This window comes from Tripterygium wilfordii, chromosome 14, assembly GCF_013401445.1.
Source record: "Tripterygium wilfordii isolate XIE 37 chromosome 14, ASM1340144v1, whole genome shotgun sequence".
NCBI lineage: Eukaryota > Viridiplantae > Streptophyta > Magnoliopsida > Celastrales > Celastraceae > Tripterygium > Tripterygium wilfordii.
In genome coordinates this window covers 4,337,311-4,359,090 of record NC_052245.1, presented here as the reverse complement: position 1 = coordinate 4,359,090, position 21,780 = coordinate 4,337,311, and the positions used below count along the sequence as shown (strand labels likewise).

Below are 21,780 nucleotides of genomic sequence, written 5' to 3'. Positions count from 1 at the left end.
TGTCTGCTTTGGGTTGTCCGGTTCCCGTGGATACACACCAACAATATTGTCTGCTTTGGGTTGTCCGGTTCCCGTGGATACATCGGGCCCGCACGGCTTTGTTTCTCCTTAGGTCCAAGGAGGTGGGCTAAGCCTAACCCACTCAAGCCTAGGAAAAGGCCTTGTTAATGGTAAGAGGTGGGCTTGGCCTTATAAATAAGGCATGAGTGCCCACATCTTTAGATGTGGGACTTTTACAGGTGACTGGAAGCAATGGACTCAAACTGACCGTCGGCCGATGGAAGTCCTGAACCAAGTGAGAGTGTCCAGTGAGACCACGTTTGGGAACACCATAGGTCGTATCCTCCTTGGCAAGGTTCCAGAGAATGATGGAATTGTCACGGAGGTGATGACAATCGTGTCGGAGTTGCCAATCGGAGTGGTGATCGCCATCACCATGTCGATTTTGGCACTCGTGGTGCCGCGGCGGTCGAGAGAAATCTTTACGGTATCAAATTATTAAAATTCCAATGATAGAAAGTGGAGGAAAAAGGATAATTGTTAAAACCCATTAATATAAACAAAAAAAAGGTCAATTAAAATCCAAATCTACCCAGACCTGCAAAAAAATCATAGACCCCATATATATGAATTTGACGACAGAACTCAAATAACCAGGAGAGTATAAAGAAGAAGAGAAATCTAAATACCTGAATAGCAGATAAGTGCTCTTTATATAATTGCTAGATATTACCATTGATAAAGGCATCATTAAACGGACTCGAAGCAGGCTTTGCTGTCGTGCAAGCAACTCTTGACATGTTTGCTGATCTTCTCCATCAGAGATTCAGCCACTTTTTCGTGCTTACCAGGATTATCCGACTCAGCCATAGATCTCCTCGAAAGAACAAAAAGGGATCGAGTGAGAATCTGGTTACTACCTCTGCGTTTTGAATTGGCGGGGTGAGGGGAAGAAGATGAAAAGAGACGGAGAAATTTGGTTAAATAAACTATTTTACCTTTTTTACATTTAATAAATGTAGTCAATTGATTTAATGATTGATATGTCAATCTGATGACTAGTATTTAAAAATAACAATCTGACGGTTAATGGTTGAGGTGGGACTGAGCGTGGTGGGATCCGGAACGGCCCTCGCCAAGTCTTGCAACATAAATCCAAGTTTACCTGGATAATACTTATTCTCAAATACTTATTCTCAAATCCATTCTAACAGTGATAAAAGGATGCTATGCCTGAGCAGAAAAAAGGGAAGCAGCAATGGTTTTGATAAATGTTGGAGAAGCTCAGACATTTCTGATACCTGGAATCCCCACAAAGTACCCAATAACTTGCAGAGTAGCTGCATGGAAATTCATGCATCTCCGTTGACAAGTTTAGTTGCAAATGACCAAGCTAAATCCAGTTCCAGAGACCAAAACCTTGATCCAGCAACTAATAAACTAGTAGACACACAACTAAAATCAGTCACTGCTCATAAAAATTGGTTGGTATATCATACATGTGGATTCGTGTATGCTTGTCCAAACTCTTAAAACAAATAAACAAAGGAATCAATAACTGACAGCATATAATTCTTTAAAAAAGAAACTATGGATAATGGATTGTTCTTTACATTCAACATACCAAGCCATGCAACTTAGGAAATCATATATCAGAAAGATTGTCAAACTCAACCGATGACAATTTGAAGCCGAAAGGAACTCTTTATTAAGTGTCATGAATCGTGATCAATACATCTAAAATGGGAAATCAGCTAGAGAGATCTATCTCTTATCAGGAAGAAAAAAGAAGCTAGAGATCTATCAGAAAAAACTGATAGCAAAGAATGATAAGAACAGTACCACAAGTATTCACAAAGTCAATCCTGAAAATGATTAGCATGAACAAACTACAAAGAAAATGAGGAAAAGCCTAAGGATGGTCCATGCTAATGAAAATCTATAAAAACAATTGAACGTACATGTCTAAAAATCTACAAACAGTGAGCATTTTAAACAAAGTAGGCTTCAGTTGAAAATACCGCTAGCGAAAACCAGAAATCAGAGATTCATCAATTACGGGAAACACCCAAAACCCATCTCCAGCACCTCAGACGCCTCAGTAACGGGCTGGTTCGGCTCATCACTAGTGGGCTGGGGCAGATTACTCTCATTAGGATTATTCTCATTAGACTCAATAGAATTCAGCTGCTCGTTCCCATTTGCATCGATAGAAATAGGCTGATCAATCCCATTTGCCCCTGCAATAAAAGTCATAATTATCTCCATTCCCTCTCCTATCCTTTCTTAAAAGTTTGTTTTCCTTTCTGTTTTGATTAAATTCAGCGATTACTTGATACAGTAATGAAATAAGGGACAAGCACCAACAACCAATAACCAATGAATCGACCCAACAACTCCAGAATTACCACTCCATCTACCCCACAGAACAACTAATAATTCGAGTCAACAGAGAAATACAATCTCTTACTCCTGAACTACAGATCAAAAACCTACCTTCAACACTTACAATAGCATTCACTCCAATATGAAAGTTACTTCCAAAATTAATGTCTGCCTTACCACACAAAGAACCTAGGTTAAAATCATTTCCGAGATGCAAAATCCAGAAAAAAAGTAGAAGAAACAGACAATTAACAATTATAAAACAAAGACATCCTCGATTTTACACCTCTACTTTTTCCAAGAAATAATTTAAAAACATGATAACGAAAGGTGAAAAAAGCCAGATTTTCTTGAAAGCACTCCGTGATGAAACCAACAAACTAAAATAAATATATATATAGTTTAAAGATTAACAAAACTGAACAAGAAAACAAAACACAGGTAAATCCTACTTTCAAGATTCAACCTCTTACTGGGTAAGAAGAAAGGTACCAGTTTGAATAGGTGTCCATCCAGTGCGTCCTCTCCCCCTTACACTCCATCCATTGCGTCCTCTCCCCCTTTCACTCCATCCATGACGTCCTCTCCCCCTTTCTCTCCATCCATTGCGTCCTCTCCCCCTTCCTCTCAATCCTCTCCATCCAGTGCGTCCTCTCCCCCTTCCTCCCAATCCTCTCCATCCAGTGCGTCCTCTCCCCATTTCCCTCCATCCCGTGCGTCCTCTCCCCATTACCCTCCATCCAGTGCTGGCTCCTCCCATCCGCTACCCATCACCATCAAAGGTGTTCCCAGAATGCCCACCATCCTCCATTGAAAAAACGAAATCCAAGATCACTCAGAAACACTCAAGAAGAGTAAAATCAAGAAGGGCGTTCTTTACTTCTTTTAATGGAGGCTAATCAACCAGCACAGCATTGTCGTATTTATAGAACCATGAACGAAGCAATCTATTCTCGCGTTTGTTAAGAAATGAACAAGCACTCCTTCGAAAAAATAATTTGGCGGTTCGGGCACACCACGTCACATGCTGACGTGGAGAATCCGGACCAATGAAATCAAATCATCTAAATACCCGAAGAATCGCGGAATACCCGACGAGCCACGGTTGAACTCAATACGGTGAAGAATACCTACGATCTCCAAGTCCTCGAAGAGGTCCTACCCGCCGCCACTTTCATCTCCCCCAAATCTCATACCTATCACGATCCGCCGTGACGAGAATATGTTGGCTGAAGATTTCGCATTGGGGACGGGAGCCAGCAGCAGATGAAGAAGCTCAGATTCCGTTGTTTTGATCATCGTTCCTGTCCGGAAGAATACTCCGACCGCCGCGATGGAGCTAATTCCACTACTTCGTCCCATCCGCTTCAGATCAGATCAGTTTTCTTCTTCTGCTCTTTCGAGTATGCTCTACAATCGTGTGCCCTAGATGACTCCTCTTTATCGGGCAGTCTCACATAGGTTGGACTCTAGTTATGGGCTATACTCTTTTAAGTAGAAGATTGACTTGGGCCTTATTTGTCTCGGGCCATGCAGCTTTCCGTATATGAGGAGAGTTCGAATCTAATCTATTACTTATGGGAAATTTTACCTACACTCTACTATTCTACTATCTTTATACCATTTTTTAAAATTTTTTAATTTACACAAATATACTTATATACAATGACATATTAACCCTTAACCTAAAAGTTATTTTTAGATAGAATTTCTGAAATTGGTATGATCCCAACTCTATATTTTATCTAATGGTCCATATTTTATCATCATTGTTTTAATCTCAACCGTTCATTTCATCAATGGTCCACATTTATCAGGTTTTAATGTTCAAAGGTAGAACTTCAACATTTCTCTTCTGGAAAAATTCTAAACAGGGGTATTGAATTGGCACCCGAAAAAACTCATATGATGAAATAAAGAAATCGAAAAACCAACGTTTAAGGGAGATTGCTCCAACAACTACACTTCTTTCATAGCATCAGGGAAAAGTGAATAATGCTTCCAACAGATATTCTTTTTGACGAGAAACATTTGACCTGGTAAGACAAGTTGGAATCTTGATCTGTGTCTCTCTACTCTGCTCTTGTCCTATGAACTCTAACTCTTGCTCAAAAATCTTGAAGTGGAATCGTGAGAGAGAGGGTTGATCAAGGTTGAAGAAGAAGTAATGTCTGATATGGTCAAAGAAGCATGGAGAGAATATCTTCTGCAACTCCAACTTCACCCACTAAGGACCAAGGTGTTTCTTTTATTCTTGATCAATCTCTTCTATGGCAATGAGCTTAAGCATCAAGAGGGCAGGGATTGTCACATCAATTGTGATCAAATCTCAGCAGCAAGTATCCTTTATATCATACATGTTTTCTGTTGTTCTTTTACCTTACTAATTTTTATATTGCCTGATTTTTTTGGACTATGTGGCCTTATATCCAATTTATTTATTGTGCTCTGTTTTCCAATTGCTCCTTGGGTGTGCTACATTTAAACAACGTGCCCTAACATATCAATGCTACAATGTAAACTTATGACCAACTCTTTCGCTAAAAAAAAAAAACTATCACACTTTTAATTCCCAAACACATCTTAAATGAAGGTTGGGAAATGATTTTGTTGTGAGGTTATATTGCATAATGATTAATCAATCTATGTATGATATGTGATCATGTGTACTGTTCATATAGGTTTTTTTTTGGGAATTTGTTCAGATGAAACAATATAGCGAAGTATTGGGGATTGTCCAATGTTTGTTTCTGTGGCATGGTTGTCATGTTGCTTTTTCTCAAACTTTTATCCCCTCATGTGTGTTATCTTCATATTAGTATCTTATATATGGGAGTTCATATTAGTATCTTGAGTTTTGAAGAATGATAACGATTTAAATAATGTGTGTTCGATTTTTTTGATGATGAAGAATACTGCATTTATTGCATAGGAATGTCACTCTTTTGAATCTGTTATGATGATAATAATATGCCCTACACCAGTTACAAGCGAAAATATACAAGTCCCGCAACGCGGGAAGATGCTAGTTACTAATTACTTATCATTACTTTATTCTATTCTTCAGTTTTTTGGGGCCTTGTCCGGGCAAGTCCCTTTTTTATCCATACTCTTGCAACTGTTGTAGTTTCATAAAGCATGACCATGACCTGATGACCTCACAAAAAACAAGAGTTATTGGGCTTTTTTTGTCCCTAGTGTCCCTACTCTCCCTAGAGCAATGGTAGTACAAGACTACAAGCTACAGTACAAGTGCACTTGCGTGTGTCAGTGTACTGGTGCTAATATCAACCATTAGATTATCGATATTGGGTTGCCTGTACATGATGGTTGCACCTAAATGACCTAAATGATGGTTGTTTGTGTTGTTCAAGAGTGTTTTTCCCACGGGTGATTGGGGTTTCTCACCTGTTGTGTATGTTTGTTGTTTTCATCTCTTGGTGGATTTAGCATTGTTACTTTGTCTTGCGCTTCAATTTCTGAGTCTTGGGTCATTGTACTTTTCTGTTGTTTGTATTTATCGGCTTTTAGTTTACTGTTCTATCTTGCGATTCAATCTCTGAGTTTGTGATCACTGTGCTTTGCTATTCTTTCTGTTATTGTATGTCTGGGTTCGTTTATTGGTCTTCTTCGTCTTTCTTTTGTTTCTTTGCATGCCGCATCACATATTCGAATTACACTGGTCGTTTTTCCTCGCTATTAATTTCCTTGGTGTTCTTTTGCGTATCATTTCATTCCATATGAAAGTGCAAATAATCATAAACTATAATTGCTTCAACCTTTGTTTTGAGAGACAAAAATTTACTGGAGATTCGTGTCACTAGAAAAAGCTCCAAGAGTTATAGAAAGTCATTATGAGTCTGCTTATGAGTAGTTAGTCATATTCATAACATGATAGATTGGCCTGGCCTATAGAAAAGAAAACCAAGAGAATTATTTGCAATCATGTCGTCATGTGGTTGTCTGCTTACTTTGTTTTGGTACCATTTGTAAACTTCATCGTTCATTGCTCTGCCCATAATCTCTCATATATATATATATATATATATATATATAATTGTCTCATGAAATATGTTTGCTTTATTATCGATATTCTTTATGTGTAATGACACAAAAGATATTTTAATTGTCAATATATGTTGTGTTTATGCTCATTTCATTTGACTTTAAGATGTCTTAAAACTTTTTGTTGTCCCATTGTTTTTATCATTGTTAAAATTACTTGGTTAATGCAGGTACTTAGGGTTCGCACATTTGAACTAACCATTTCACCGAGTACCTCATCTTCTTAATATCAGGTGACGTTACTATTGCTATATATGTGGTGTCAAAACCTGTTGCTCTCTCTTTTGCATTATCCAGTCCTTCTTATGTTCAAACTGGAATGTCGTCTATCATATCAGCTGCTTTCTAATAATCATTTGTCCAAACATCTGTGAGTATCAGGGGATATTGAATATATTGGATAGACATAGGTTGTAATAAGAAGATAATATGTTTGGGAATAAACATATGTTTTAGGCCAATTTTGTGACTTCTTTTTAAACAAGAGATTTTCTTCTTCTTATCTCTTTTTCCATGTAAAAGAAACACAAATGTCGAAACACCGACATTGAGAGTGTTGACTGAACTAATATTAGTCTCACGATCGAAAAAATAATTTCTTTACACAGAGTTAATACCAATCGAGCATCACCAACTCTTGCTTTGGAAATTCTGTTCCACTGCTGTTTTTCATCCAGTTGTGCTCCAAGTTCGGGCAGTGCAGGTGAGCTTTCTTTAAGGCTTTGTCATGGCTTTTATTGCTGGGGTTAAAATAATGGGTGAGATTTCTTTCACTAATGGGATCAGCAATTCGAGTTAAGCAAATGCCAAGAGCCATAGTACTAAGTACACTAAATGGTTACATGAAGGGTTGGTGGTATGAGGAAGGGATTGAAGAGAACTTGAAATGCTCTTTTGCTCTCAATACGTATACATATATAATTCGATCAGGCATGCTTCTATATTATATGATCTTTAATTCGTCTCTGTATACTCAATTCTTCCCTCTGATTGTTTATGCCTTCAATCGTAAGATTATTCCGTCTGTAAATGATACTGTGTTTTACTAATGTTTCTCAAATGATTGCACTTGCTGATTTTTATAGCAAACCTCTACAGTTAAACCAAACCATGAAATGACCTTTTTAAAATCCTTACTCACCCGTCATCTCCTACTCACCCCAACCAAGAGTAACATAAATCTTTAAGCATGTGTGATGATTGATTTTATTTCAAATTGATGACTAACTAATGCAGCATCTGCGAATTGGTTGGTATTCTATGGATGATTGTGTCGTCTACAATGATTGTACTTTGTTGCCATTTTCCTTGCCATAACACAATGCACAAATGTATATAAATATTCTCATTTACTACAAGTCTTCAACTATGAACAATTTCCATCATTATACCAAGCTCAAAATAGTTTGTAAAAAGTTTAAACAAACCAACATAATAAAGAGGAACCCCGATGGCTCTATTGCACGTTACAAAGCTCGCCTTGTGGCCAAAGGGTTTCATCAACGGCCTGGCATTGATTTCACAGAAACTTTTAGTCCAGTGGTTAAACCTGCAACCATCCGCATTGTCCTCAGTATTGATGTTGCTCGTGGTTGGGTTCTAACACAACTGGATGTTAATAATGCTTTCTTGCAGGGCACTTTATCTGACCATTTTTACATGCAGCAACCTCCTGGCTTTATTGACTCCAGTAGTCCAACACATGTATGTCAACTTAAGAAGGCTATCTATGGTCTTCGACAAGCTCCTCGCGCTTGGTATACTGAACTCCGCAATTACCTCCTTGAGTGTGGATTTGCTCTCTCCAAAAGTGATGCTTCTTTGTTCATATATCGATCTACTACTGCTACAATATACTTGCTTGTCTATGTTGACGATATAATTCTCACTGGTAGCAGTCCTGCGGCAATTCAAAAATTTACTGATCAGCTCTCCTCCAGGTTTTCACTCAAGGATCTCGGGCCTCTACACTATTTTCTTGGAGTCGAAACTCATCGGTCTCCTGCTGGACTTCATCTCTCTCAACGCAAATACACTCTTGATCTCCTTCAGAAGACAAATATGCATGAAGCCAAGGCAACTAACACTCCACTTTCTTCCTCGGAAACTCTCAGATTAGATGATGGCTCACCTCCTCATGATCCCACAGAATATCGACGGGTTCTCGGATCCCTCCAATATCTCTCTCTTACAAGGCCGGATGTTAGTTTTGCTGTCAACAAGCTCGCGCAATTTATGCATCGTCCCACCACCACACACTGGACGGCTGTGAATCGTGTTCTCAGATATCTCAGGGGGACTTCCCACTATGGTCTCTTTCTCTCCGCATCATCTCCATTGTCGCTACATGCCTTTGCTGATGCTGACTGGGGTGGTAATTCCGACACGTACAACTCTACTTCTGCTTATGTGGTATTCCTTGGTGCCAACCCCATTAGTTGGAGCTCTAAAAAACAGTCCACTATAGCTCGTTCTTCTACTGAGGCGGAATATCGTCCTATTGCTTCTGCCACAGCTGAAGTCAATTGGGTCCATAATCTCCTAACTGAACTTGGTGCGCCACCGGTCACTCTTCCTACCATCTACTGTGACAATCTTGGTGCTACGTATCTCTGCTCCAATCCAGTTTTTCACTCCCGCATGAAACATATTGCTATTGATTTTCACTTTGTCCGTGACCAAGTTGCTCGTAAAGTACTTCGCATATCACATGTTCATTCTTCAGATCAGCTTGCAGACTCCCTCACAAAGCCACTTGCCAAGAAATTTTTTCAGCTCCATCGATCCAAGCTTGGTATCCTTCCCGGATCCTTGCGCTTGCGGGGGCATGATAGAGCATGATATACGGGATCCTATAATCTCTTCCAATTCACAAAGTCAACTGTATATTCGTGACTGTATCTCCAGTGATTTGAGTGATACTATTTCCTAACTAGGATGATTCAGTTTCCATATGTATACCATGATTATAGTCCTGTATCACTATGTATTGTAACATACAACATCAATGAGAATAACACAGCTTTTACACAAATTCTTTACATAACACATTTTGAAACTCCAACGTCTACCTTGCTCCAGCTAATGCAAACATTATTCTCATGAACGCAGCACAGATCTCTTGGGCGACACATCTCAAGAAAATAAGTACGATCCAAATTCTCTACATAGGCATTCAATTGACAAAATTACAGACATAATGACTTACATCAAATCAAGGAGATTCGTCAGTGCTGAAACTAATCGAAAATGGCGAAATACCAAAGTTTTCCATTCACAGTAAGTCCTACAAAAATCTAAAATTCTCCATTAACAGAATATCTGCTAATTTAACATAATTTCGCATTTTATATTTCTCAAATATCAATTTCCTTAGGAAATAAAGGATTCAATACCATCCTCTTTTGTTGAAGCCCAACTGCCCAAAAGCATGCATCTTATTTACTAAAAAGAAACAGAGGTAATAAACAAAAACTTGCACAAATGTCTTCGACCTACATTGGCTATTGTTGTCTTCTTTCTTCCAATTAACACCGGAGAACAATCACAACGCATCTCTTTCTAACTAACCAGGGCAACGCCCCGGGCCCCGCAATAGTTATATAATCCATGCCGGAGGCACGGTTTGGTGGCGAGTTGGTTGTGTATTCGGTAGTCACGGGAGTGGGTTTCGTTTTGTGGACTTCTGGATAAGCAAATCGACGACGTTTTGGTGCCCTTGCATGCTATAGTCAAGTAATACGACGTCGTCCTGCATTTCTCTCACTGATGAAGCGCCACGTTGGTAACACAGCTATTAGCAGCTGCAGTGCTGTGTTGGTTTCTGTCGTCCTTCTTGGACAGATGTTATGTGTGTATAGGGCACCAAATGACTGAAGGATCCAGGCCACACAAGAGGGGGTGAATTGTATCCCCAAATTCTTATTAGGAATCCTCTAATATAAAATCGTCACACAAAAGCACAACACACACAAAGACTCGATCTCTAGTAGGATATCCTAAGCTAATTCAAGCAAACTTCAATAAGGCCTCTAATTAAGTCAACCAAATCACTTGTAATACAAGTATTACAAAAACAAGTTCCAACAAAATATAGAACAAAGTTAAGACAATGTATATAATATTAGATTTAAGATAATGAGTAAATATTCAAATTTTAATCAATGCATAATTTGTATGATAAGCGGAAACAATTTCATCAGTTAATAGAATAATTTCAAATCAATGCAAACTTGACTTTCTCCGACTAGAGTCGTATGTATTAATCAAACAAATATATTAGTTTCTAATCACATAAAACAATCACATATAATTACACAATATATATTCAACAGTGAACAATATAGAACATATAAAATCATATTAAAGCAATAAAACAAAAATGTAAAAGAGTAGGATTTAGAGAGATACAAAGAGTGATTTATAGTGGTTCGACGACTTCACCAAGTCCTCCTACATCCACTCCCTAAGCACCCTTGCTTAGGAGTTCAATCCACTATGGAACGATGATTTTTCGGAGTTCACCACCGAAACTCAAAGGTTTTAACAAGTTCACTCTCCTAACTTTTACACACCTGGTTTTAAAGGCAAACCACGAAACTCTCACAATCCTCACAAGGATGGTATACCCAATTAAAGGCGTTTACAAGTGTTTGGCTCAGGTTCTCTCTTAGTGTTTACAGCAACAAACTAGGACAACAAGGATGATAGCTCACGGGTAGGATATGTTAATTTTGGGTACAAAGAGCTCTCTAATGTGGAGATGAAAATATGACGTACAAAGAAGATTCAAGGTTGCAATAGCAAGTATGAATAATAATAATGGCTCTCACAGGCAGAAGTTTGAAGAATATATAATGCAAACTCTTGAATTTTTCAGAGCAAGATGATAGGGAATTGTGGCTCGGCTTCATACTGCTCTCTGTAGCAAAACGTGCTGCATATATAGATAGAACAACTAGGTTTGAAAACCTTCGAAGTCTTCTCCTCAATCTCGGCACATTCCTCTTTTGATTTTCTAAAATAATGCTTCATAGTATTCTTCTCTTAAATCTACACCTCAATTCATGTACAGTTATCGACTAAGATGAATCCGTAGTAATCAAATCAGTTATTTTGGGATGCTCCACAGTTAAGTGTTACTGATCACAAATATGAAGTACACATTACAACTAGTCACAAAATGGCAAAGGAAATGAGGAAAGAATAAAAAGACTTGGCCAACAACTCCAAAGCAAATAGCTTTCAAATAGGTAATCACTTGAAACCTGCAAAATTTCTGCCTGGTTGCGACAAAGCTCACTTGATGCCATGAAACAAGGGCAAGACCGCAATAAGATAGTCCCCGTACCCAACCGTGCCAGTACCAAAGACCAAAATATAAACAATAAGATGACATATGTTTTGATTGGATTAGGGGGATCCGCAATTAATTTCAAATTGTAAAGTCTACAATTGGAATCCAATGGCTTGAGAGATGTGCCACATCACACCATATTTTTGTTTTTTCATTTTTAAAATTTGTATGACTTTTTCTTCACCATTGGATATGAATTGTAGACTCTAGGGAATTGCAGAGCCCCCAAATCCGTTTTGATTGAGAAAGAAAAAACGAGAGGCCGGGATTTCAGATATTGCAGTACATAGATGTTCATGTTCATTAATTGAAACAATCACTTTAATAAAGTAATCAAATTTTGGAGAACATAACAAAGCTAATACGCTCAAGTACTCAACTAACTTGGAACTTTGCTTGATGAATCGCAAGCAAGTAGAGTCTTCAAAAAAGGGTGTCTATATAACATGCAAAACATTTTCTCCCATTTTGAAACCCTTCCTTTTCCATTATACAACTGTTTTGAAGGTTTGTGCTTCAATTAAATTTTCATAGACAGCCCTGTAAGAAGCTGCTGGCACTAAAACCAGCTGCAGGGACCAGGGAGGAAAGAATAGGAACAGTAGGATGATTCCATAACCAAAAAGAATTGTAGGACATAAATGAAACACAGGGGGATAGTTTAGGAATGAGATGTATTTTTTGTCAAATGCCACTATATATGCTAAAATGCCCTTGTTTCAAAACTTTAACACACACACTAAACCAACAAATTATATGAAAAGTTTTGATTGTTAAGCCTCGTATATAACTTCTAAGATGATATTTTATATACAGTCTGATTGCCAGGTGTAATCACTTAAAATTTTAGTAGCTACCATATGCAGCAGTTGCAAGACGTTACGAGAGAAAAATAAGGAGAGGAGTCATCAAATAAAACAACTAAGACAATAGAACTATACCTCCATCATCAAAAAGAAGCTTCAAGACCTCTCCAGCCACATCCGACTGTTCATTGAAACAACGGTATACTGTCATGTAACGCATCTATGTTAAAGGATGCCATGACTAATAATGCAATCGAGAAGACTCACCTTCACCGTAAGTTCAGTACCAAATTGATCTACATATCCAATTACTTGTTCCTCTTTGATCACATCACCCTAATATATTGATTTGTAAGTTAACAAAGTATATGGATTAAAGCAATGTCGAATCCAGGATTCAAAGCAGGAAAAATCTTTCTTACTAGTTCTACATAGACTAAGAAATATTGATATCAGCAAATGGCATAGCTCAAACCATGATCCTAATAAACACTGCTGTATGGATATCATTAGCTTAGAGGAAATACATGTTCAGCAAATGCAATCTAATGCAGCACATAAATTCAACAGAAAAAGCAATTTTAAGACCTCTATTTATGCATCTCAAAGTATTGCCAACTAATATCCTCTCAGTTCAGTAAAAGTATATACTATCATTTAATGGAGTCCCTAATACAGTTTATGCCAGCAGATCCAGCTCCTAAAATTAAGTGAGACGTCAGGAAATTAAAGCCCGACAGGTGACAAGCGATTGATCAAATTGAGATGTTTATAGTGTATACCAATAACTGTTAATGATAATAGCTGTCACGACCCACAATAAGGATACGTGACCGGCGCATGACCTCAATGAACCTAAGCACACTAAGGCCAAGCAAGCCTCTGAACAGGTGGTTTGGCACTAATATAATCAAATAAACAAAACATACGTGATATGAAAATACCTACAACACAGTCTGGCCCATAGCCTTACATATCATTATACCTTATCTGTAGTTAACGGAGCATCTAGAGTCGATAAAATACGGTGATACATGAGTCCAAAATAATACATAATCACACCCGCACTATATGTGCTGGGCTCACCAGAATAAGGAGGTTGAAAGTCTATCTGGCTGTAGGAAGATCTGGCTCTACTGGATCAACTATATCTGGAAAAAAAAATGCCAACAACGCAAGCGTGAGTCACAAGACTCAGTGAATGAATAGTAACTCAACCAATACAGAGGGGGACAAGCATGCTAGAACAGGTACGGGATATCGATAACATTAAACATGTGCAACATGATCAATAAGCCAATAGATATAAAGGAATAGTGACCATACGGGAGGACTTCCATACAGAATAAATAGGCAGCACATACAATGCGGTAACAGGCAGCACAATCAGTGCCGAATCAGGCAGCACACTCAGTGCCGAAACAGGCAGCACATTCAGTGCCGTAACAGGCAGCACACTCAGTGCCGAATCATACTTGGTGCACCAAGGCTAATGAATACTGTCGTTAGCACACAGTATCCTGATCAAAGTCACTCCCAGAACAAACATATGAGCAAAAGTCGAACAGACTAGTACAGCGTCAGACTGGAATTAAGAAACATAATAAAGAGCCATAAAACATGCTTGTCCCATAACGTACGAGAGAACGATACCATCATATATCAAGCACGGTAACATAACCAAAAATGCTAGATTCATCAATAAAGTCATATTGGATCAAAATCTAGAAGAAAGCGCAGGGCCATAAGAGAAAAGAATCCAATGTATCGAACAAGTTGCCTATTCACTCACCTGGTATTAGCAATTAAAACACCATCTAATTCCTCCAGTAGTCGCGTAGTTCACCGGTCAACTAGTCACCTAAACAAAACATAATTTACCTACTTAGAATCTCCCAATGTGTCCCTATTATTACTGACATGTTAAAAAAAATTTCGACAGCATAACGGCGCACCAATGCGAATCCCAAAAATTATATAACTCAACCAGTTCAAGAAAAATCCAATACTTCAATAATTCCCAATCATGTCAAACTCATATCCACATCTCCAACATCCAAATTCAACACAATTATTTTTTTATAACTCAAAGGCTTATAAGATATGCTTGATCATAAATCACACTTACCCTTGAAAGCTTTATTACTTTCCTTGCCTCCTTGATGATGATTTTTTTTTATTCACCTGATTCACTACAAAAGATTCACATATGACCTCATTAGGCTCCAATAAGTTCCATTTACCATTTTAAATAATAAAATCTCACATTTAGCACCACTTGGTGCTTACCCTGTGTATTTCCACCAAATTTCCAACTTCAACAAAAATTCCAGCAGCTCATATATCTGGGATAATCTCATATTAGCTCCCACATTAAATCTCAAATTCAGATGTACAGTGCTATTAAAGCCCTTACCTTCGTAAACGCAAGTCTTCAATTTCCCTTCAAGAACATTCTTGAGCATGGCCCTAGTCTCTATTCTTAGTAATCACAACATCACAAGCAAGGGACATCTCCATCAAGAACCATTTACTTCACCCAGAAATTTAAATCAAAAGATCAAAGTCTTACCTTAAAGAGTTTCTCACACCCTTGTACTGCAAATCGTCCTTCCAACACTTCACAAGAGAAAACCCAGCTGTAGACACAACAATCATAAGCTTCAAACTATTTTGACCCAGCCGGACTCACTACCCAAGCCACCCATCATCCACCACTCACCGTCTCACTTGTTCTAGAAAACTCTCAAAGAAAATGGTTCTTTGATGGCTTACACGGGAAGCTCAAGTCTGATTGTTAGTGGAATTTCTTTTTTTTTTTTTTTTTTCAAAAGACCTTTCCACCCTCAACACTTATCAAAATTTACCACTCTCTATTTACGATTTTTGCCATTGTTCTAATTGACTATTTACGATTCATTTAAGTGGGTATTACAATAGCCCTACCACTCATGCAACTCATGGAGGAGATCAAGCAAATTCCCATATATCTCTTGTCACCTTAGATAGCCACACAAATCAAGGAGGAAATCATGCACAATCAAGTTTAACTATTGGACCGTTGGCCATTGACAATAGCCACAAACATCAACCCAACAATCAAGCAAACGTATCATCTATTACCATTGAAGAGTCAGAGTCAGTCAAGGAGAAAATCTCTCTTGGACCGTTAGACACCAACCTCATTCTATGCAAGGCAATAGCAAAGGGATTCACTAAAGCAAGGCTCACAAAGAGGAAACGTTAAAGAAAGAAGATATGAGAGATGTATGCTTTCAAAACAAAATTTATTCTTTCCTTATTTACATGTTTTGCCCGTTGGTACCTTTGTATATAAACAAGTCATTTGTAATGCATTGGGCAACTTGCTCAAGAGTGATTACATGTATTAAACATTTCTCATTGCTTGTCAAGTCTTCTTTCTTTTTTGTCCATAAGTTTGAGAGAGATTTTTTCAATAACTACCAGAAAATCTGACATAATAAAGACACATGATTTTGGACTCGCAAAATATACGTGCACTGAGCATACCTCTTTACAGATAGGAGGCTGCTTCTTTCCTTTTATAGTTCTACTCCTTCGAAATGAGCCAACCTAGAAGAGTGCACACCGGAAAAGGATTGGCTGGAATTATTCCACCAATTTCACCAAATCACCACCATTGAATGGTGAGATGTTGTGTTGTCAAACTCAATACATTCATGCATTGAATGGTGGTGATTTGGTGGAATTAGCTGGACTAATTCCAGCCCCCCCTATCCCGTGCACACCTCTTTACAGATAGGAGGCTGCTTCTTTCCTTTTATAGTTCTACTCCTTCGAAATGAGCCAACCTAGAAGAAGCGGCGATAAAATAATAAAATATAATAGGTCAACGAATTGTTCCATACTAAGACTAACAGGAAAAGATGGTCCTTGAAAAGAGAAGATAACTTACCGTTGGAGAAGCTACTTTAACATATCCACTATATAACTCCAGAAGCTTCCAAGGCAGCCAACTTAGAGGAATTCTGAGACGATGTGTTTCTAAATGGGCTAACCTTTTCTGGAGAGGATTTGGGTGGTGATGGTGGCGGGGCAACAGGAGCTGATTCATCCATGGGTTTCGTTGGAATAGGTGGTGGTGTTGCAGGAGGGATGTTTAGTTGAGGGATTTACAAGCGTTTGACAGAGCTACAAAACCGAAATCTAGCAAATGGAACGTATTCAAGGCACCATAAAGCGGTTCTTTTACTAAGAATTTTATCATCACTTGAACAACATACACCTTTTCAGCAGCAACATTTGAGTAAACCTTTTGGAAAAAAGAAAACCTTTGCAAGAAACAGTAAGCCCATGGCTTTAAAAAGTTACCATTTACCTTCATTTTCAACTCAGCAATCTCGGTCTCATCACATACCTCTAACACCAATGTCTGATGAATTTATATTAAGAATGTTAGTCGTAGAGTCGCATGTCAAATTCAAAAGGAAGGATACTCCTGCTGATCAAATTTAGGACAACAAGAAGCAAGACCAATATCAACCAAAACAAAATAACTTGACAAAAAAACCCTCCGACCTACAAAGAATGTGATCCCTGCCAAATCTTGGAAATTTAGAATAAGCAATAATTGCTCAACACCTGATATGTATTTTTTTCAAAATCTTAACTTCACAATCATCAATAAGTACATAAGAAACAAAGAAGACCCCAAAAGAAGTAGGGATAGCAGAGTAAGAAATATATGGAATTATCAAAGCCTTTGTGTCTATGGACAAATACTGTGGAACATCCAAAAATAAGATAAATGACATTTTTCTAGGACAGGGGCAGCAATAAGTTAGTAATATAATAAAGAAAAATATCGTAAGACTGAGAAAACAAAAATGCCCTAGGCATGTGTTATAAGCATTGAAAATATGTCAGGCTTCAGACGAGCTCTACATACGTTATGCTACTATGATAGACTCCACTTTAAAATCTTAAGTTTCTAACTCAAGAATCAAAATTCAATCTCTCCACATTTAATTAATAAATTTCACTACAAAAATCCTTAAGAGTTAGCATCTGCAGACAGGTGTTTTGGCAATTAATTCATTCTCCTTTATCTCTTACACCTTCAAAGGAGTTCAAATCCAATGTTGACGAACTAGAACCAGCTCAAGGCAAAACTAAACAAAACCAGAATCACAGGATTCACTATCATGCTGATATTCGTTTCGTTTATTCGGTAATTCAGAATCAACACACTATCAACGATATCCGGAACATATGAAAAATCAGAACTTAAGGTAAGGAAGGAAGGCGTAATCTTTAAAACCATATACACACCTCAAATCCATTTGGAAAACTTGTGGTTCGTCGAGCAGTTTTCTCTTTTGTATAACTGTCTGATAAAGCCACCATGTTAATGTTCTATACTTTATGGGTGCAAAGAAAATTTTTTTTTTTTTGGTAAGTTGTGCAAAGAAATTTAAGTGCTCAGAAAAACATACATTAACAATATCAAATGGAAGCACTTTTAAAAAGTCCTAGTAACCAAACTTGTTTTCATACGTACTAAAATTGAAGCACAACTCGATCCGTCAGTTATTCTTGCAAGAACATTAACCACAACCAGAATGACTTACTAAATACTCATAAGTACAGCCCAATACACACCAAAAATTTTACTCTGCCATATCATAGCATAAAAAATATAACCATTGTCATGCCTCCTCTAACCAACTGAAGCTTTTTGGGCAAATGGTTCTTTATTATGGTTCCAAAAGCTGACCCATTGATCAAGTGTTCAAGAACTGGATGGCATATTGTTGTCAACTTCAATACTTTAAAAAAATTGTCTGATCACACTTTAATATAACCATCAAATTGAGAAACTGCAGGGGCCCCGTGAAGAGCAATTGCGGGTCTCAGACCAAAACACCTGTCCGCCATGTGTACAATTCAAATGCCTTAGAACACCAGATGTAAAATTCACATGCCTCAGAACCAACTGAATTACGAAATTACCCTTAACGAATCAATAGTTAAAAGAAACATATGATGTTGTTTTTTTTTTTTCAGTATATCAAAAGAAAAAGGCATGGCGGTAAGGATTTATTCAAACCCTGCACTAGCCTTCTTATCCTACATGGATTATGAATATACAATTAAAATATTAATTAATTATCTTGTAAACTAATATCAACTTATTATTAAAACGTAACTATGCTCCAACAAAACTAGTATCGAACTCGAACTCGAACTCTTTGTGACTTATTAGCTACTTCTCCTATATAGGGAAACCCTCTTCTAATATTCTTAGGAGAGTAGCCGTGTATATATATATATAGATCCATAATTCATTCTCAATTCTCAATGGATCCCGACGAAATTTATGAAGAATTTTATGAAGAATCCATGATACCAAGATTAACAGCATTGGAAGGCACGAGGATAGCAGAATATCCCGGCACGGGAAGAGCCACGCTTGAAATTGAGCTGATAGAGAAACGCCTTACGTTGAATTATGACGATGGTGAAGTCCTCCTCGAACACGAATTAGAGACCCACCAATCTTATCTCCCCCAACTCTCACCTCGACAGCTCACCGAACCGTACCTGCTCAGACCTATTCTCTACGACAATCCATTCGTCAACAACCTCTTAGCACAAAATGATTTGGATCTATTGGCCGAAGATATTGCATTCTATGCACGGGGTTTGTTTTCTTCTCCCGACTCCTCTAATTATTTGTCAACGTTGGCTTGGACTGGGGATGGAGCTTACATCTTCGCACAAGTGGAGGCTGCCAGCGGTGTCTACGTTAAGAGGATGAGCCAACAGCAGCTGGATGATCATGGTCCTTGTCCCATTTGTTTGGAAGCCTACTCCGCCGCCGCAATGGAGCTAATTCAACTACCTTGTCGCCACGTGTTTCATGAACACTGCATACTTTCTTGGTTGAAGAACGCCGCCACATGTCCCATGTGCCGCCGCCAGCATCCACGAAGTCTGCAAACTCTCTTGGTAGAAGAAGAAAGCCTCTACTACATGTCCGATCTGCCGCCGCCAGCTTCCACGAACACTGCATAGTTGAAGTAGGCCCCACAGGTTGTAGGGCTCCACTTGGGTTTTGTCATTCAAAGAGTAAAAACAGGATTTTTTTATTTTCTTTTTTTGTTGGTAAAGACAGAATTTTTTATTTTATATTTTTTTGGTTTGGAAAAAAAAATTATAACTCCGCCTACGCTTGTAGCCGGTCAGATACAAATTGAAATATTTGATTTTGGTATTTTAAGAAATGTATTATTTGAGGTCAATCAATTAGTATTATTTTCTTGAAATCATGTATCTTGTTTTATTTACTTACTTTTAAGTATTTGTTTCCCATTAAGAATGATTTAGGGTTTGAGTTATGTTTACTATTTAAGCTTGTAACCCTCATGGAGGTAGGGAGTTTTATTATTGAGTTTGATATATGAAATAACGGCAGCCTAAGCGCGTGAGCTGATTTACCTATAATTCTTGCTTGTTGTATAAGTTAGGATTATAGAAAAGTTGATTCCTTGTTGTGTGTTCAATTTTCTACGTTCTATAATCTCACGCTGCATCAGTTGGTATCGGAGCCATGGTTCAAGGAATATGCCATGCAGTAGGTTAATAACCCCGTGTAAAACTTTGCCTAACCTATAAACATCAATCCAAATTGATTAATATAGTGATAATAAGATTATGACTAATCAATGATGGCGTGACATGGTAGCAAAGATTCCTGTACTCATTTTCTTGAACCAAGGTTCAAATCCCGTCATTTAATACATAAATTTTTTTACATACTTTCTTTTTTAAGTGGTTTGTAGGTTATTACATTGACTCGATGGATTATCGAACGTTACAGAGCAAATTGTGCGAAAAGGGAATGTCTACCCAAAAATAGTTTTTTTTTTTGAAATATGGAACCTGAAAATCTATACTATATATAAAAGTAAAATACATTTCACTTTTTCCCCTCCAAAGTATTAATTAATTAGATAATTTTTTTTTAAATATCACTGAGAAATATGCTTCTCAATCGAACCTTTAGCACACATATGTCTAACCCAGTTGATTGCCAACCGAGCCATCTCGTCAGTAATTAATTAATTTGTTTAGTTATTCCCTCAATCAACATTGAAATATTTTAAATCAAAGATATATTGGATAATAGGATTTAACTTGGAATACTAACCAACAAAATATTTTTTCCTCCTAAATTTGCAATTTTTTCAGATATCATAGAACAATCCAAAAAGATTGTGATAACCAGAATTTTTTTTTTAGTACAAGTACAAATACAATATACGACACACCACCAGATCAAGCCTATAAAAGTACAGGTGTCAACATGCCCTACACAGCGGGCACAAATCAAGCCTACGCTTATAAATATTCACGACGCAGGAGGTATAAATCAAGCCCACGCAGGGGCATACTAAGCCCACACACCCTCCTTATAAATATTCGAAAGAGGTGAGACTAGAAACCAAGCCTATAAAAGTACAGGTGTCAACATACTCTACACAGGGGGCACAAATCAAGCCCACGCTTATAAATATTCACGATGCAGGACGTACAAATTAAGCGCACGCAGGGGCATACTAAGCCCATACACCCTCCTTATAAATTTTTTCAGATATCATAGAACAATCCAAAAAGATTGTGATAACCAAAACTTTTTTTTTTGTTTTGAGTACAAGTACAAATACAATATACGACACACCACCAGATCAAGCCTATAAAAGTACAGGTGTCAACATGCCCTACACAGGAGGCACAAATCAAGCCCACGATTATAAATATTCACGATGCATGAGGCACAAATCAAGCCCACACGGGGGCATACTAAGCCCATACACCCTCCTTATAAATATTCGAAAGAGGTGAGACTAGAACCCAAGCCTATAAAAGTACAGGTGTCAACATGCCCTACACAGGGGGCACAAATCAAACCCACGCTTATAAATATTCACGACGCAGGAGGCACAAATCAAGCCCACGTAGGGGCATACTAAACCCACACACCCTCCTTATAAATATTCGAAAGAGGTGAGACTAGAACTCATGACCTGAAGTCAGGGACATGCAAAATCATTGCCACTCAACCAATGGCTCATTTGCATGATAACCAAGACTTTAAAGCTATATAAAAGTAGATAACTAATA

General features: G+C 37.9%; 2 protein-coding genes, 2 long non-coding RNA genes and 1 pseudogene across 6 annotated transcripts; 2 read left to right on the top strand and 3 right to left on the bottom strand.

The window, feature by feature from the left end:
- Window positions 1-1,684: 1,684 nt before the first annotated feature.
- On the bottom strand, window positions 1,685-3,918 carry LOC120014637 (protein argonaute 3-like). Of its 2 annotated transcripts, XM_038866647.1 has the most exons (3): window positions 2,938-3,918; window positions 2,878-2,907; window positions 1,685-2,240 (listed from the first exon to the last, which is right to left on the bottom strand). In XM_038866647.1, exons 1-3 carry the CDS (start codon window positions 3,143-3,145, stop codon window positions 2,056-2,058), a joined length of 423 nt encoding a protein of 140 aa, XP_038722575.1. In that variant the 5' UTR covers window positions 3,146-3,918; the 3' UTR covers window positions 1,685-2,055. The 2 variants fall into 2 exon arrangements, with proteins under 2 accessions (XP_038722575.1, XP_038722574.1); XM_038866646.1 differs by having other exon boundaries at window positions 2,878-3,916.
- Window positions 3,919-4,264: 346 nt separating this feature from the next.
- On the top strand, window positions 4,265-7,729 carry LOC120015605. Its single transcript, XR_005471792.1, has 4 exons — window positions 4,265-4,424; window positions 4,509-5,800; window positions 6,621-6,683; window positions 7,059-7,729. It is a non-coding gene; the product is annotated as an uncharacterized LOC120015605 (long non-coding RNA).
- A 3,803-nt stretch (window positions 7,730-11,532) lies between these two features.
- LOC120014127 lies at window positions 11,533-18,000 on the bottom strand (annotated as a pseudogene).
- On the bottom strand, window positions 13,490-15,507 carry LOC120015714. Of its 2 annotated transcripts, none has more exons than XR_005471808.1 (6): window positions 15,185-15,507; window positions 15,029-15,088; window positions 14,902-14,957; window positions 14,741-14,804; window positions 14,405-14,473; window positions 13,490-13,763 (listed from the first exon to the last, which is right to left on the bottom strand). It is a non-coding gene; the product is annotated as an uncharacterized LOC120015714 (long non-coding RNA). The 2 variants fall into 2 exon arrangements; XR_005471807.1 differs by having other exon boundaries at window positions 15,029-15,093; window positions 15,185-15,505.
- A 954-nt stretch (window positions 18,001-18,954) lies between the features above and the next one.
- LOC120014126 lies at window positions 18,955-19,671 on the top strand. Its single transcript, XM_038866047.1, has one exon. The coding sequence runs from the start codon at window positions 18,955-18,957 to the stop codon at window positions 19,669-19,671; it is 717 nt and encodes a 238-aa protein (XP_038721975.1).
- The last annotated feature ends 2,109 nt before the right edge of the window (window positions 19,672-21,780 follow it).